This window comes from Lepisosteus platostomus, chromosome 2, assembly GCF_059453375.1.
Source record: "Lepisosteus platostomus isolate fLepPlt1 chromosome 2, fLepPlt1.hap1, whole genome shotgun sequence".
Classification (NCBI taxonomy): domain Eukaryota; kingdom Metazoa; phylum Chordata; class Actinopteri; order Semionotiformes; family Lepisosteidae; genus Lepisosteus; species Lepisosteus platostomus.
In genome coordinates, this window is record NC_142612.1 from 8370742 (window position 1) to 8380850 (window position 10109).

Consider the following 10109-nt stretch of genomic DNA (forward strand, 5'->3'; position numbering starts at 1 on the left):
GCCACCGAAAGGTACCTCGGTAGACGTAAACATACATAAAACCCCGAAACGTTTTCCGTGATTTCGGTGAATGGCAGCTTCGGCCGGCTTCCCAGTGAAGATGGGGAGTGAAGAAAACCGCGCTGGATGCAGCTGTAAAGGACACGTCAGTGTCAGTGAAGCCAGCACTCAAACCGATACAAAAGTACAAGGTGAGTGGCAGGAGCTGCCAGTGTCAGTAACTGTTCTGTATGTGGTATTTGTGAGCCCAATCACTGTACATACAGTACGGAGCAAATCACCTTACATAACCCGATAGACAGTGTGCTCGGAGCTAAGGAAATCTATATATAATCGACAGTAGCTGCTACTTAACATTTTCTTTTAAAAAATACGGTAATATTTGCGTCCTTCCTCCTGGGCTAACTGCATTTGTGTTAAATGAGCCCAGTTGTCTTTGGATAGATAGACGATTTCAAATTCCAGTGTCTTTTTTCATGGTGAGAGAATCTTGGTCATGATCATGCCATTTTTTTTTTACCCGGAGCTTAAAATAGAAATTACTTAATAGATTTCAGTGGAAAAGACTTATCCCCCCACTCGATTAAATATTGATGCCAGTACTGTTGACATTCTGATAACGATAGAACTACAGTATGTAACAGTCACATGTGGACAGTTTGTTTGATTAAATCCTTTGTATGATAAAAATGACCGTCCTCTTTAAATTTAAAACTAGAAAACAGCATAGTCAGGGTTCAAAGCCCTGTAAAAAAGGCTTGAAAAGACTTTATGCCCCAAAATCAGCTATGTTTACTACTAAGGTGACTTCATCGGGGTGAAAACTAGCTGCAGTTTCTCCCCTGGGTGTCACATGTTCTTTTCTGTACTAAAAGCACGTCAATATGGAGGGGAAATTATTGTCATCATGCTTTTATTTTAGGCCATATTCCAAGGCTATCTAAAGCGAACTTGTTCACTTTATTGAGTCTGTGGATGGAGCTGTACCCCAAGACTAAGAAAGATCAAGAAAATGGAACCCAACAGGTAGCCTGTTTATTGTGTATTTGTTTCATCTATTAGTAAAGGTGTATTTCTAGTCATTTTTGGAGTGTGGGGTTATTGTAAAAAGTTACCAGCACATCAAACATCTGAATTTGTTTTCGGGAATGTGCTTTCTTAAGAATAGTATGTGTTTTGTTTATTAGTTTTAATAACAGGAGTTGTGCCGCTGTGTTCGTGTTAAATTGTTGGAGTGCAGAAATTAATTTCCCTACAGTGCCTTCTAGTCTGTTTTTCATAGATTGCCTTATTGTTTCTAGTACGGTATCACAAGCTAGGGTTTTCCATAAACTGGATACATTTGTATTAAAATGCCTACTTTGTATTGCGAAATGTCCCATGACAAAACCATATTAAAATATCATAACTGTGACTCAGTAATTAGAAGCTTAAAAGTGATATCTGTGATTTTATAATAAGTGGTTTTCTTACTTAGAAAGGTATGGTAGTAATGAAAGGTCAGGAATGCCTGCTTAGAAAACCGGTTAAGGTTGCTATGATGTTAGAATAATGGACACATGGATTAGTTTTATAGATGAACAGAGAGAGAGTAGTTCCAAGCTGAAACGTAGAAAGAAGAAAACACGCAATGTGAATCAGGCTTTGCACACCTGAAGAAAACACGTTTTTCTTTTGTACCTTTCATTGTGGAGTTAGCTTCTGCATGTCCCTTTACAGACTGTCTGCCAACACAGCTCTCTACTCAAACCAATAATAGATGATGGCATTTTTAAATTTGTGATTGTTTTATTAATGTTTTTGTTTTGTGCAGATTAGGACGACTGGGCTTGTTGTGGTTAATAATAGGCAGATCACTGGCCTGCACTGCTCCAGTACTGAGCTGCATGCCGGACAAATAGCTGTTATTAAGCATGGACCAAGGCTGAAGGACTGTGATCTCTACTTCTCCAGAAAGCCTTGCTGCACCTGCCTAAAGATGATTATAAATGGTGAGAACAGTGATGCTAATGTGTGATGCTTGCATGATTACAACGTAAAAGACCGGATGTTAGTATTTTTGTGTTACATGTTTTGGCCAGATTGTGCTGGTCGATAGCGTCGGTCAACTGGTAACACTATGGCAACATCACCACAGCTTTACCATATGCTCCCTTGGCCAGTGCTGTTCCTCACCAGTTCTCGCCCGCGATTTCTCTTTCCTTCTTCAGCGGGTGTCAACAGGATTGTCTACTGGCCCGCCGACCCAGAAATGAGCCTGCTCGGAACCAAACACTGCGGCTGGGACGCCGCCCTGGACGCCAGTGCTGCAGAGAGACTGAAGTCCAACAGCCGCCCTCACATCTGCGTCCTCCTGCAGCCCTTAGCCAGCAACATGCACCAGTACGTGGAAGAGACCTCCAAGAACTGTGACTTCCTGGGGGAAATTGCGTGCGAGAACCCGCAGCTTAACGTGGAAGAATTGTTCGCGGAGCACCGCAGGCAGAAGCTGGCCGATTACCTGAAGGTGTTCTTCGTCCCCGACGAGGCTCAGCACAAGGAGATCCTGAAGATCATGGGCCTGCAGAATCTCTGCTGTGAGCCCTACTATTCGAGCCTGAGACAGCACATGAGAGACCTCCTCCTGGTTTTGGCCACTGTGGACTCCAGTGTACCCCAGGGACACGGGTATGGGTTCTACTGCCGAGATGTGCAGGAGGCGGGCGAGAACCGTCCGCAGGGACTGTCCCAGGACATCGCCAGGCACTGTGTAGTACAGGCCAGACTCCTGGCCTACCGAACTGGTAAGAGTCCCCATGCTTTCTCGAGCCCCCTTTAAGGTTTTAGTCATCCGATTTAATTTCTAGACATGTCCTTGGCTCCTCGCTAAAACCATCGAATTGAGATTTTGTTTAGTCATTTTAATGTGGTGGGAAAGAAAATTCTTAAGTTGGAACATTCGAGTATTCAGAACTGTATAGGATTTTCTTGAATGGAAAACATGCGCTACTGATATGGTGTGTAGACAGATCAAGTGGTGAAAATCAAAGCAGCTTGTGTTACGTTTCACATACAGTAGTTAAATGTATTTTAGTTGCACAGTTCTTGGGTTCCCAAAGTTCTAGGGTCAGATTCACCTTATTCTAGTAGATCCAAATAATGAGAATAAATTATTAGCCTGCAATGACTTATTATTGACGTTGATAAGCCAGTAATGAGAGTAAAAGCAGAATCCTTTGTAGTACATATCATACAATACTGTTTGCACTTTGATTTAGTTTTTTCTATTGTGTGGCAGTGAGTGGCAGGGAAAGCATTCATTCAGGCAGATAGGTAAGCCCTTGTTAAAATGTGACACACCCCCACTAAACAGGTAATCAAATGTTCTGGTTAATCCAGACACCGAGAAGAACAGTCATGGCCTGGGAGGGATAAAGTACACTTTAAAAATTGCTCAGAGGGTAATTCTTGTGTTGCAAGTGCAACTACATTACATTACAATTAGATTTCCAATGAATACCAAAACAAAACGTCTGCTTTAGGACCTCCATTAAAGTTGTGCTTTATGGAGGAACAGGTTCTCCAAAACATTCTATCAGGTTTTGAAATTTGCCTCTAATGCCACCTGCAGTATTTGTTTTGATTTAGTGAAAGGTAAACTGCTGTAGCGACCTTTATATTGAGAAATCTTTGAGATCCAAGCCCTATTCTCTGCAAGACTGTTTATTAGTTGACAAAAGTTCCTGTTGTCAGAAGTTCTTAAAGAAAAATATGTGCTGTCATCGGCCACTAACTACTCTGAATTGCTAACTTTTCCTTTTAGAGGATCCCAAGGTTGGAGTAGGTGCTGTCATCTGGGCAGAGGGGAAATCTGTAAGTGAACACTTCTTTAGGGTGGCGGACACAGTTCTGTTTTTTAGTTTGTTGCCAAAATACATCCCTTGTGCATGAAGTCTAGAATCAGAAGGAAAATTCTGGAATAGTTGTCTACATCACCAGTTTTCTAGTCTGTTAAAAAGTAAATTTCAGCTCTTGAAATTTCAAATTACTTTTAACTCTATAGAATCAATACGTTTTGTTAAGAAGTTATTGTTATTATTGTTGTTGTTGTTGTTGTTGTTGTTGGTAATCTTTGAAAATTTAAGGACCAGTTGTGTGGAAAATTGAAGGGTCTAAAAGGTAGCTGTGTTTTCATAATATTATAAAAGATTTTAGTTTTTTGCACACATCCATAAGCTGGATGAGTACACAGTCTCTCCCTTTTGTGGCCTTTAAAATTGAGTTTGTCACTCCATTCCTGGTTTTCTGTTTTAGTACACAACGCCAGACCTCTGGTGCAGCCAGTTTGGTTTATTGAGTGGTTTGAGGTGATTCTTTTCAGAGTAACTGTGATGGCACGGGGAGGATGTATCTTGTTGGCTGTGGCTACAATGCCTTCCCGGTGGGGTCGGAGTACGCCGAATTCCCACAGATGGACAACAAGCAGCGAGACAGGGAAACCAGGAAGTACAGATACATCATACACGCAGAACAGAACGCCTTACTCTTCAGGTGGGGAAGAAGCTCTCTCCACACACACAGACCTACCCCCCCTTCAGTGTGAATCTAAACCTGCACATTTCTAAATTACAGCTTAAGATATTTTGATTTTTTAATGTTTTTACCAGTTTCCCCCCAAAAACAACTGTTTTTTTTTTCCTTGAAAAATACAGTGCTCTTCAAATGTATTCAGCCATTGAAAACGTGGCTTGTTTTTTTTTGCTGAGTTTGTTTGCTTTTGTGGATCTTTCAAGAACTGCAGAATCTACACAATCTCCTTCAAGTAAAGAAATAAATTAGGTTTGCTAAAATTTGCTGTAGCGTACCTACATCAATTAGAGTCCATGAGAATTGTAGCTGATTTTATTGCTAAATTTCATGCCATTTGTCATTTCTTTTAAGTAACATTTTGCAAGGTAAAGGTGTTCATTTGGCAAGTAAACTTGAAATAAATTTAGTGGTGGCTAAAACTGCACAGAATAGGGTAAGAAAGAAGTCAAAATTGAAATGTGAGGAAAAATACTTTTAAAGGAATACTTCAATTTTTCAAAGAAATCCCTTTTTTCTATAATTGTGTTTTCCTTTTGTGTTGTGTAGGAGCAAGGAGATTAAAGAAGAGGAGAACACAATGATTTTTATAACGAAATGTCCATGTGATGAGTGTGTGCCTTTGATAAAGGGATCTGGAATTAAACAGATTTACACAGTAGATCGGGACAGTGGAAAAGATAAGGATGACATATCTTACCTCAGGTTTGATAGCCTCCAAGGTCTTCAGAAGTTCAAAGTAAGTTGAAATTAGCTTGGCTACAGAGTGAGCCAGATTTTGTTGATTGCCAAAGAAACACTTGGAATTGTTAACTAACTTTCCAAGGCTATTGATATGCAATTTTTCATTACAAGAAGCCAGAGTACCATAATCTTTTGAGTCTTATCGATATTAAGCAATCTGTAAGATAATACAGAGTTTATCCAAGTTAAATAATGCCTGAAATGTGAAAAGTGAGAAGCTGTGAAGAATAAATATGAGAATATCCCATGTCTGTCAGGAATGGAGATAGTTTTTTTTCTTGGACTGTTTTGATTGTTGAACTACATCAAGCAGTTCTTATGAACTATGAACTGTGATGGTGGAGTTTTTTTTTTAAAGGTATGTGAGTAAAGTATGAGCATGTTGAATGTGTTCTCTTAAAGCTTTTGACATGTTTAAATTTCTTACCTATGCAGTCATATTTTATAGAAACTGATTCCCTGGTATCCTTGGTAACCATCAATTTATAAGATAATAGCAACCAAAATGCCCGAAATAGGGCAAATAGCCAATTTAATATATTGTATTGCATTACTCATAAGGAAAGAGTGAAAGTAATATTAACATTTGATTTGTGTAATGTGCAGGAGCCCTTTAGTTTCTGTGACATCTGTTTTATCTTTTGTTCTGTTTGAACTGCCAGTCCGTTATCTTGTTTCAGTGTTATGCTTCTTAAGAGTAGATTAGCTTGCTGACATTGGGAATTACCTGATGTTGCTTTTAAAGTGCATATTGTTAAATAGTCATTAAAGGGAGAGTGGTTATATAGTTGAGCTGAGGTACATTGTCATGAAGTGTTGAATATTTTTACAGTGGCAACGAAACATCGAGGATACAAAGAGCTTGGAACAAAATCTCACTGCCATCAGAACTAGTGAGTCTGCATGTGCTTTTTGGTTCTGTGACCTTATACCGGAATAAATACTGCTCCCCTTAAGACAGAATCTTGTGGCACAATTCATGACCGTTAGAAAGCCCTTTACAGTTATAAACAACTGCTAGCATAACGCAACCAATACTTTACTGTGGATGTCTGTCCAGAAAGGGAAAGACACATTATATTTCTACTGCTAAAGTAAAGAAAAATAGAACAAAGATGTAGTCTTTAATGACTTTAATGCCTCTCAGTTAGCTTTGAGGTATGTCGTTGTACTGTAAAGCACAGAGTGGAGGTGGCAGATGAGCAAGGGTGTTCATTAGAATCTGAAATCCTCTTTGTTGTTGTACTTTAAGATGGTTTTCTCGGGAAGCATGCCAGGCAAATGGAGGAGGAGCACTGGACCAAGAAGAAGGCTTGTCTGCAAGACAAATGACAAGTGCGTCTCTTGTGGCTGCACAGGTATCCGGAAACCTTTCCCAGAACTGCACCTGTGGGAAACCGTTTTTCTCGGACGTCATACACATTATGTAAAGTATACTCTTGCAATGAAACTGGGAAATGAGTAATATACAAGCAGGAGGCACGTCCCAGTGCTGGGAATGACTTACAGTACATAGCATGCGTTTTTAAAGGAGGAGGGACAGTCTTACACAATTTCCTGTATTCCACATGTCCAAATCTGTTCTGATAAAAGTTTTATTATAATTATGTGAACGATTCTATAGCTCAAATACAGCCGTAGCTGGATAAAGTCAGGTAGCAGCTCAGAGCACTTTATGTGATTTTGTTTTCTTTTGACAAAAAGTGCCGCCCATATGAATTCCCGATCAGTAAATGAAGTTTTAAACGCGTTCCAGAGGAGGTCAAAACCTAACCTCTTGCATTCTGCCTACCTACAGTATGTATAAAAATCATTCTGACAGCCCAGTCTTTATGGGCAGGTAGTCATTCTCCTCAGACAGGCATGCTACCCCAGTAAAGCTCCCCTTTTAGAATCATGCCTCTTCTCTGCCTTAAGTATTGTATGTCCACACTACTGAAGTGGTAAATAATAGAGATAGAGCGAGCTTGGGGTTTTATCAGTCTAATTCAAAGATAAATGTCTGAGACAGTTTTAAGTTCTGGTTTAAAAAAAGCTATATATTGTATACTGATGGGGAAAAAAGAAGTGCAACATGTTCTGGAATGAGAATACTATAGTTATAGCTCATGTACTTTCACAAAAAGTTGTCAATTTGTTTTGAGCCCTCTGACCAGCAATACAGCTTGTGCAGTGAGGCATTGCAACTTGCCAATCACACGGAAGCTCGTTAGCTGCACTTTTACCCAACAAGTTCCAGGTGGAACAATGCCTGATCAGGTCACCTTTAAAAAAGCTTTAATTCAAAGCTTAGGTCACTGCAAGAAAAAGGCCACACTTAGTCAGTTTTCTGTGATTTCCATGATGCCTCGAATGTCACCAGAAGCAAGGGAGAGGGCCATAGGCATGCTGCAGGCAGGCATGTCATGTGCCAGTGTTGCCAGACACTATAGAGTAAGCCACTCCACTGTGTCCCGACTGCAGAGAAGGTTTCAGCAGACCGGTAGGTCAGAAGACCCTCCAAGATCTGGTCGCCCTTGAGTGACCACACCAGAGCAGGACTGACACATCGGACTGGTCCATCTGAGAGATCATTTCAGATCTGCCACCTGTACCACTGCTGAAACTGCCGGCAGACACTGATGCGGGCATTGTGACAAGACATGAGGCTCCATGCTGCCTGCCTTAGAGCAAGGCGACCTGTCAGAGGCCCTCTGCTCACACCTCCTAGACGTCACACCCGACTGGCTTGGGCCAGACAGAGGCTGTGATGGACTCGTCGGCAGTGGCATCGGGTCCTCTTCACAGATGAGTCACTCTTCAGCCTGATCCATGCAGACAGGAGGGCCAGAGTGCGGAGGAGAAGGTTTCCATCACTATAGATATACCTGTTAAATTAAAAGTAGTTAAGCCATTCTAATTGGACAGTTATACAGTGTGATTTTATTTGAGCTTGCTGGGTTTGGTTTGGCAACATGTAATAGGTAAAACAGTTTATGAATGGATTTCATGTGAATGTTCATTCATCCTAGCAGAAGTTAAGATGTATAGAGAGTTACCGTAATAGATTTCTGATACAGTATGTCAAATACTTCTTTCTGCATCTCTTTATAAGTCTGTGGAACTAAGTGTTCAGACCTTTTGTCTTAATGTTACAGAATAATGGAGAAATTCTGGGCTTTTCAATGGTCCCCATGAACAGGAAGCTAGGACTGGGTGGCTCAGAGGCTTTGAGAGGCTGGAGTGTCATGTTCCAATAATGAAGGGATGGAGGAAACTATTACCTGCCCATGAGTAGAGTGTTTCTGAAGGCACTTTCCCCCACAATCTGTATAGGCTCTGAGACAGCAATGCAAAGATCCATAGACATGTGGCACTTTTGTGGAATCTTAATTAAAAATGAAAGCTTCCAAACAGGTGATCAACACCCTGTTTCCAACATGTACCAGTTCTTGTGTGCAAGGGCTTTTGTCATAAACTGTAGAGCAAAATAAAACAGTAGGTACACACCACTGCCTCCTGTAGAAACACCAACTCATTGTCCTTTCCGTTCCTTTGTAAAAACAGCTGTAGAAATTAAAGTATTTTTAAAACTATAATGCAGGTTTCTGCATTGTCCTGTGACCTCGTCATCTGACCCAGTCCTCTTTTTTCTTAAAGGGCTAATCAGCGTGTCCTCCTGAATACTTACTGTAGATCAATTTGAGCAAGTTCCACCTGGTGTCACAGGATGCCTGAGTTCTATGGATTTGTCTCTGAGTTCGTGATATTTCTCTTCCTTGGATCTGTGTGGGAAATCACAGCTAACATAGTGCACTAGCTGAGGATCTTCAGCCAACTTTGGTTATGAAGGCGATCTCGTATCTCTGAGACTGATTTTAATGAAAAGCACTTTGTTTTAACCTTTTCCAGAAAACTATGCTAAGTGTAGCCTTTACAAATTTTGGATTTTAAATCCACGTCTGTTTAGGTCTGCACGTGCTGATGTTCCACTACGCTCATGTAGTAAATTATTGGAATGCACCAGCAGCGTTTCTGCCTTTTTATCTTTGTCCTGGTAATTACAAGAACATTTGTGATATTACTTGTGGACAAATGTTAGTGTCATTGCGCAAAGAGTTGTCAATAAAATAATTTTTATTGACATTTATGTCCTTTTCATGTTGACTTTAATATTTGCGTTTTACAAATGAGATTGTAAAATGTACCCATAATTAAATGCATTGTAGAGATATTTTATTTAATATTTATTTGCAATCTGCTTCACAATTATACTTATTTAAGGGATTTAGTAAAAGGGGGAATGTGTCCTCGATTTGAATGATCTAGTCTCTCTTGTTAAAGTGTTACTTTAAAGTTATTAATATTGTAAAAAAAGTTAAAGCAAAAATGCACATCTATTTTTTCTGTCTGTAAACAGTATAGTTGTATTCAAAATGAATTATCTAAGTATGATCTTGACACAAGACCCATCCTGTGTAATGTAGACCACCAACATGGTACTGTATACAATATATACTGTACATGTGTATATGGGAAAAAAATAAATGTATTTTCTAAAATGTATGCTTCTTCACTTTTTGTCATAATCATAAGAATCCACAAGGATGTGTAATGTTCTTATCTTCCTTTCTTTAACACTCCCAGCTTTAAAAACTATAGAAAAATGTAACAACTTTGCCATTTTTGAATGTACAAAACATAGCTCGTGTTGTTCTTTACAATCCAAGGTCTCGTGTTGTAGTGTTTGCTGTGGACTTTTTTCTTTATCGTACTAAGATTACCTGAAATGTGGCTGTAGTTTTTAAGTTAAAGAACAA

The 10109-nt window shown here is 39.8% G+C and overlaps 1 protein-coding gene across 3 annotated transcripts; it reads left to right on the top strand.

Moving 5' to 3' along the window:
* Nucleotides 1-50: 50 nt before the first annotated feature.
* On the top strand, nucleotides 51-9851 carry cdadc1 (cytidine and dCMP deaminase domain containing 1). 3 transcript variants are annotated; one of them, XR_015924841.1, is made up of 10 exons: nucleotides 51-191; nucleotides 923-1026; nucleotides 1814-1991; nucleotides 2211-2783; nucleotides 3803-3852; nucleotides 4361-4530; nucleotides 5116-5305; nucleotides 6143-6203; nucleotides 6563-8067; nucleotides 8103-9851. XR_015924841.1 is itself a non-coding variant. In XM_088596735.1 (10 exons), exons 1-9 carry the CDS (start codon nucleotides 71-73, stop codon nucleotides 6640-6642), a joined length of 1527 nt encoding a protein of 508 aa, XP_088452861.1. In that variant the 5' UTR covers nucleotides 51-70; the 3' UTR covers nucleotides 6643-6668; nucleotides 8950-9851. The 3 variants fall into 3 exon arrangements, 2 of the variants coding, with proteins under 2 accessions (XP_088452861.1, XP_088505314.1); XM_088596735.1 differs by having other exon boundaries at nucleotides 6563-6668; nucleotides 8950-9851; XM_088649188.1 differs by having other exon boundaries at nucleotides 6563-9851.
* Nucleotides 9852-10109: the final 258 nt, after the last annotated feature.